Source organism: Nicotiana attenuata, chromosome 12, assembly GCF_001879085.1.
Source record: "Nicotiana attenuata strain UT chromosome 12, NIATTr2, whole genome shotgun sequence".
Lineage (NCBI taxonomy): Eukaryota > Viridiplantae > Streptophyta > Magnoliopsida > Solanales > Solanaceae > Nicotiana > Nicotiana attenuata.
This window is the reverse complement of record NC_032000.1, coordinates 34,108,122-34,115,892: the sequence shown is the minus strand read 5'-3', so window position 1 is coordinate 34,115,892 and position 7,771 is coordinate 34,108,122. Positions and strand designations below refer to the sequence as shown.

At 35.9% G+C, this 7,771-nt stretch overlaps 1 protein-coding gene across 1 annotated transcript; it reads right to left on the bottom strand.

The window, feature by feature from the left end:
- Positions 2,816–5,990, bottom strand: LOC109236026 (protein CNGC15b-like). Its single transcript, XM_019402259.1, has 7 exons — positions 5,962–5,990; positions 5,223–5,769; positions 4,761–4,973; positions 4,246–4,538; positions 4,054–4,165; positions 3,710–3,946; positions 2,816–3,511 (listed from the first exon to the last, which is right to left on the bottom strand). The coding sequence occupies exons 1-7, from the start codon at positions 5,988–5,990 to the stop codon at positions 2,816–2,818; spliced, it is 2,127 nt and encodes a 708-aa protein (XP_019257804.1).

Sequence of the window (7,771 nt, the reverse complement as noted above, 5' to 3'; positions counted from 1 at the left end):
AAAAATATTCCAGCATAATATACTGAAGTTCGAATTTTTTACATGTGAACTTCCGGTATAATATACTGGAGTTCCAGCATAATATATTGGAGTTCCAGCATATTATATACTGGAGTTTTCCAGCATAATATGCTGAAAGTTCATACACAAGTACTACAATCTCCAGTATATTATGCCGGAACTTTCCGTGTTGCAGCAAAATAGTGGCTATTTTTCAATGACTTTGCAAACACTTGCAATTTTTTCAATTATCAGTCCAAAAATTAGCTAGCCCGTGCTATTTTAACGACTTAAAGCACCGGCAACCAATTAAGAGTCTTGGCTTTAGGCCCCAAATTGTGAGGCCCCTACAAATTATTAATACTACTATTTGGTAAAACTCATTGAGATTTGTCAGGGAAAAATTCAAAAATTAAGGCCCCCTTCTTTCCCATGTGTGGAAAAAATATCTCCATAAATTATGGCAACAAGATGTTCTCAACCTTCCTGTTTTACAGTGATCTTTGCAAATTCATAATTTCATGAGAATCGAAACAATTAACTCAATAATTTGATATTGATTGAAGCAAGCATCATCTTGTCTAGCAAAATGACAATTACAAAATGAAAACATCAGACTCTCGATTTCAAAAAAAGAAATAGACATGGGCACAACTGAGCAGTTGCATAGCTACATGGTGCCAAGGGTGAACAAGCGAGCACGCTTCACCGAAAAATTATACTATACATATAATTCAAGTATTACTTTACGTGACTATATATTATATTTTGACCACCCTAGATACAATTGAGATAGGTAGTCCATCGGCCAGCCATGTTACGTTCAAAATGAGGTGGAGTTCATGGATTCGAATCCTGATTATATCCTCGTGACTCTCTCTTTCTTTTGGTTTTGTGCTTAGTTTTATTAGTAGAATTTCAACCAAAAAAAAAAATGAACTCTCTAAAATTTGAACACTCTTGAGGAAATTTCTAGCTGCAACACTGTAACTGAGCCACAAGTGTCCCAAATGTATATTATTACATGCATGTTGAGAGTTAGCTTATTTGGTGAGTGCAATTCTTTTGCGCTTTAGATGGCGAGTTCAAACCTCATCAATAATATTCCTCTAATGCAATTAAAAAAACATATTATTAAGTGTAACTCATCGGGCAGTCATCCATCTTCCTTTTTTATTCTCTATTTGTCCTTAAAATAGATGGATTAATAAAATGTATTCTCAAAATCTGAAGCAATTAGTGAACTGTCACATATGCTTGTGTAATATGTCATACAAATATACATTGAAATAGTCCGTTGAAAACATATTACAACCCAAATGCCTCCATTGATATTCATGAACTGGGCTACATGGCTAATGAGGCCAGATTCTTGAGCCTGGCCCAATCCAGTATTTTAGGGGCAAAGTGCATTAATAGTCACTTTTAAGCTTGCTATTTAAAATATACTCACAATTTACAATATATTTAAATATTAACCAATTCATCCAAACTTCAGGACTAGATATCCTAAATTTTTTGAGCCGCTAATTTGAAATTCAGGGTTAAGTGTCCTAAAATTCTAAGTTGCTAATTTGATATTCAGGAATAAGTGTCCCGAATTTCTGAACTGTTAATTTAAAATTTAGGATATAAGATTCAATATTCCGGACACAATTTTCGAACTTTACAACACGATGTCCTGAAGTTTGAGCGAATTAGCTAATCTTTAAATACAATGTAAACGAAGATATATTTTAAACAACATGCTTAAAAGTGGTTACGTACCTGGTGTCATTTTCACGTATTTTAGATCCCTATCCAAGGAGGGGACATACACAAACAACCATTCTTAGGGCTGCTATTCATGGATTAGTAGTACTTATTTTATTCTGAAAATTTAAATTAAAAATCCTAACTTTAGGACAATTCCGGACATTTGAGTCCTGAAAAATTAAACTGAAAATTGAAATTCATGACATATTGGCTAATTCTTGAATAGCAGTCCTTTAGAGTGGCTACCTGGTGTCATCTCTACCTATCCAGCTCCAGTTGATTGTAAAGCGCACTGGTAATATAGCCCAAAAGGTCTTAGATGAGTTTCACTACTATCAAACCCAGATTTCAGTAGGTTGACGGTCAAATTATGATAAATCATCTAGCTATTCAAAATAAAGCAAATTAAATGTTAGAGAATTCTTAAAAGGGGTACTATCACTTTTAGCCCGCGCCAGAAACTATTTACATTTGGTAGTCGAAAAAGTGTATAAAATTTGTATATAACATATAGAATGTATATATATACAAAAAATATACAAATTATATATATTTTTTCGGCTATTATTTTTACAGCAGCTATACAATATCATTTTTCTTGTTAAAACCAACACCAGCTAGTCCAGGATTGAGCATAATCTGTTGATTGGTCTAACCAAAAAATTAAGAAACTATAGTAACTTCTAGATGAGAACCATCTCTAATAGTACTAGTAAATAAGAAAATCATTTAATTTCTTAAGATTGTTGTTACAGAGGACCCATAATAGCAAGGTGTATTCTCCTTTGTTGAAATCTTGGAAACTTTTGCATCATAGACTTACTCAAAAGTGTAAGTTTATATTTCCTTCAAATCTGGGATTTAAAAAAGAGTGGAAGCACCACCTTAACATATACAAATAACATACTATGTTGTGCGGACTCTAAAAAATGCTGCCGCATCCGTATTGGATTCTCTAAAAATATACTACTTTTGGAGGATCCGAAACGCTCCCGGCTATATTTTTGGAGAGTGGGAGCAACATAGATAACATATACAAATAACAATCCAGCATTTCCCTTCATCTATCCTCAGCTGAAAAATCAGGTTCTACTGGTTTTTGTAATGAACTAATGAGTTCTAGTTCTCCCCTCATGCTTCCGCCTTTTCTTTTGCTTGCTGCCAATGTTGCAGCATATACAGCAAATTCTGAAGCCTTTTGTCCCAAGGATACACTTCTTCGTTCATCGCGTAGTTCAGTAGGAGCAGCCGCGGGGTTCTGCTTAGCTTTAAGTGCAGCAGCCTCTTTCCTCCTCTTGTAGCGAAACCACGCTGCTTGTATGAAACATGCAGCCCAAGTCCTCCATTGGTTCGAGTAAAACCTGAATGTATGCCTGAGTTGCTTGCTATGCAGCTTCCGGAACTGTGATGCCACAAATTTTACATCCTCTGCAGTGAGTGCAAATACTTCTACTTCAGTGATTGTTGTCACTGTACGTGTAGAGGACGGGAGGATGATGCTCGGACGAGGGTCTAACGCCCATGTCAGTAGTTCTTCACCACAGAAATCGCACGGACCTAGTTGACATGAATTGAAAAAACCTGTTCTCCCTCCATCAGTAGTGTAAGAATCCAAATGGCCTCTTATAATGAAGTGCATTTCGTTAACAGGATCAGCTTCGCGAACAAGGCAAGTTCCTGCAGTATATAGAAGTGGTTTCAACCTATCGCATATTGCATCCAAGATACACTCATCCATTTGATCAAACAGAGGAACCTGCCGGATCAAGATTATGAAAATACATTTAGTGGAAAGGAGTGGCGGAGCCAGAAATTTTACTAAGGGGTGTCAAAACATATAGTATATCTGCATAAAAATCAATTGACACCCCTTAACATAAGGTGTCTCAGCCCCTAGAAAGCAATAGGTTGTTTATAAAGGAGAAGTCAAGGGATGGAAGAAAATGATACTCACTCGACGAACTAGATCGAGACAAAGATGACGCTTGATATCCCTTCTGAGATCCACCGGAAGGCTTTTGACAATGGATTCTTCGTCAACACCTCGAGTTGTCACCCACCTATACAAGTCATATTTACGCACCCTTTCCTTAAGATCGTGGGGGAGTTGGCGATGATGCATCCATTCTTCTGTGTCTGTCCTTTTGATCCTCCATTCTTCAAGTCTCATAGTAGTTGATTGAAGGAAAGTCTGGTATTGAAAATTTAGGCCATAGAAATGAAACATTTTCAGTACAAGTTTGGCTAAGATCGAAAACTAAGTCCCTTTATCGTTTAATGTATTTGTATATGACTTACCTGCATATTCCCAATAAGTAAAGCAAAGAGCAATAATCCCAGAATTGCAAGAACAACAGCAAAATTAATTTCATTAATGTCAGTAGTCGTCACAAGATTCTGCCCAAGAGAGCTGCAAAAGTTAATTAAAGAAAGTTAGCATTTAACCAAAGAAAAAGTTAATTAAACAAAGCTTTAGCTGCAGTTTGTTACCTTAGGTTCCTTAAACCCCACCAAAAACAGTAAGCATATTTGTTCAAGAATGAAGACTGTGTAACTCCAAAAGTCAGTGCATCGTTAAAGATTCCAAATTGGAAGAAGTCGCTGTTAGGACCACATAAACTAGATATATTGCTCCGTTCATACCAGGCGATTCTACTAGTAAAATCCTTCCTCTGACAGTCAAAATACCAATATTGGCAACCTGGTTGTTGTTGATCACAAACATTTTTCCAACACTGTTCTTGTCGTTCCACAGCAAAAAGGTACCAGCAAGAACCCATAACCTATAAAAGATAAATAGTCAAAATGGTGGCCAACTCAATGGTTGAGGCTTCATCAACAACAACAACCCAGTGGAATCGCATAGGTAGGGTTTGGGGAGGGTAATGTGTACACAGACCTTAACCCTTAACCTGGTTGAGGCTTGTCACAGAATAATGGAACTTGGTATTTAGTTAAATTGAAACAAGGAATTTGGTCTACTCTAAAACAAGTCGTATACTTACATGACTAGCGAGCATGAAGAGTACAAGGTTATAAACTGCCCCGGCCCATGCAGCTTCCACCATTACACCAGTAGTCTTGATAATGTGAGATGAAAGTGGAAAAATCAGGCATAGCCTCAACAAAAACTGAGAAATGATAGTAAAGCGCAAGGCGTGTTTTGCACCAATTCTATTCGAACCTCTCAAAGATGGGATTGCAGCCCAAATCAAAACCTGAAAACAGTTTTAGGACTAGTTTGGTCTGAGATAAGCAAGCATAGGTAGCAGAAAGTAGCATTTGATGTAACTTGTATAAGCCTAAACAACATGATATCTAGCAATTTATCAGTTCATTTCTGGCAATCAATATCCGAACAGAGGAAATACCAGCAGATTATAACGTTTCCTGCTCGAACTTTTAACAACCAAACATCATACGAATATGAGAAAAGACTACAATAGACTTAGAGGACTAGTTTATACCTGAGGAAGCGGAAGAGTAGCCAAGAGATCAAACCAAAAATCCTTCCGAAGATACCTTGAAGCGATCTTTGAAGAATCAATGACTAGCTCTCCTCGTCCAAAAACGCGAGAGGAAGGTGCAACATAAGCTGTTCGAAACTGAACTAAAATCTGAACCAAATAAAATGCATCTATTACTGATCGAACGATTGTAAGGACTATCTCCATAAGATAACTTGCATCCATGCAGATTTCGTCGCTAACACTTGGTAAATAGAAGAAGAGTGGATCAACAAATAGAGATGTAAGACAAGCAATTAAGAAACACTTGTTCCATATGTTTATGGGACGTCCTCGAGGATCTAATATCTTCATTTGAACCCCCTCATAGTCCTCTGAAAATACTCTTGAAAGCTTTTTCTTTCGGAACATCTTCATTTTTGGCTCTATTTCTGCCTTCTCCAACTTTGAATTAGACGTTTGTTCGTCATTCTTCGTAGAGATAGTTTTAAGAAATTTTGACGCCTTGTATGAACCAGATTTTGCAATGTCATGGTCATTCGGAAATCTGATTATGGATACAAGTTTTCATTAATAGCTAGAACAGAAAATTTGGTGCATAACTTAGACTCTAATGCATAAAGTACAGTATGCCTATATAGAAGAACTACTACAAAAATGAGCTGCAGTTTTATATAACAGAATACTACTATAAGATAAAAGTACTTTAGCCACAAATTTAAGGACTGCTCAGACATACCTGACAGATTTTTGCTTAGTAGAAGACATGGTGCTCTGGCTAAACTTTTCTTGACCTTAAAATTGGACTTTACCTGTGTAGGAGTGAAACAACAGAAATGTCAATAATGAACTGATTTACCTATAACATGGACATTGTTTAACTTCTGTTTCCTACTATATTGTTTTTCGCTTCGGTTTCCTAGTATCTTGCTGTTGTTACTGCTTGTTGCTATTGCTTCCTTGTGCCTATTTTTTTGGTTCTTAGATTGTTGTTATTATCTTTCTGGCCTTTGTGGTTGATATTGCTTGTTTTTATTGTTGATTTTCATCTTCTTGAGCTGCCGAAGGTCTACCGGAAGCAACGTCTCTCTCATTACCTATAAGGTATGCATACGTACTGCCCTTCCCAGACCCCTCCACTGGGTTAGTTTTTGTTGTTGTTGTATTGATATTGTTTAACTTATTACTGATGACATCTCTCTTTGAATACTGCTTAACTTGAGTAAATGTTGATAAATCCAATATTACATAAGTTACCGGCATTTCAGTAATACTTGTCAGATTATAATACAGTTAAACCAAACAGTTAAAATGTTAGTATTAAACAAAAACAAACGTTCCACTCTTATCCAAACATAGTATTCACAAAACAATACAGTACAAAACGACAACGACGGAAAACAGTGATTAAGAAGTACCTAGATATTACTTTGTGTGCTGCTTCAGTCATATCAAATATATTCTCCTTCATCCTCAACAGGCCATAGGATAGTTGCGAGACGACGGTGCACTTAGTAGTGATCATGAGTGGTGGTCTTAGCAGTCATATATTGTTTGAAAAATTAGTACTAAAAAACAGATGAAGGTATTTGTGGGGGAATATTGCAGCAACCTTGTATGTTAATTTGTAAGTTCTTTTTGTAGAAAACGACATTCTTTTGTGACCACAGTTATGGATTTTGAACAAGTTCTCATTGCTAAGAATCATGTGAAAGGACTAGATATTGAATATTTGCATGTCCAGTTGAAGGAATTTTGACTTGAAATTGAATTCACTTTAATTCTGTTTGATCTTCATTTATCTACATTTTCATAAAAAGACAAAGTAATGGATCCAACCTAGCTCCATTTTCAAACTATTATCTGGACATAGCATAAGTTGACAGTATCAATAGACTACTTAATTGTGACTCTAGAATACTCTATTGGAGTCAACGACAAGTGTTCTATTTGACTCAATTCCAAGGGATGAAAATACGTTCAAGCAGTGGCGAATCCAGGATTTTTACCAAGGGAATTCGAAATATTAAAAAGTAAACACAAGACAAGCCAAGGGGATTCAACGCTTTCACATGCTAGAGAAGAAATAGGGTAATAGTAGTATTTCTTACTCTTCCTTCTCTAAATTTATCTTATTTTTGAGTAGAAAAGCGAATAGGTTATATGATCCCATTTACACATTAGCGAGAGCATGAAGTAAGTAATTGCTCCTACTTACAATTTTAAATAAGGTTAAAACGAAAATGCTTCCAAGATTTCAACATTAGGTGAGTAATTAGTGAATATTATTCAGTTTGGACTCCTCGACTGGATTCGGAGTTTAAGATAATCGTTTGACTTTAGATATTAATGATAATTGCAAAACATTTAAAGCACTAGTTATAATCTTAGTTCGATTGGAATTTATATTTTTAATATATGGTCATAAAGGTCGTAAAGAATAATACAATGAATAGCTTCAAATGTAGATGAGATGACTTTAGAGAACACTTGTGTGACTTTAGATTGCCGAATATCGTGGAATGTGGATGTTGTCTACATCACACCCC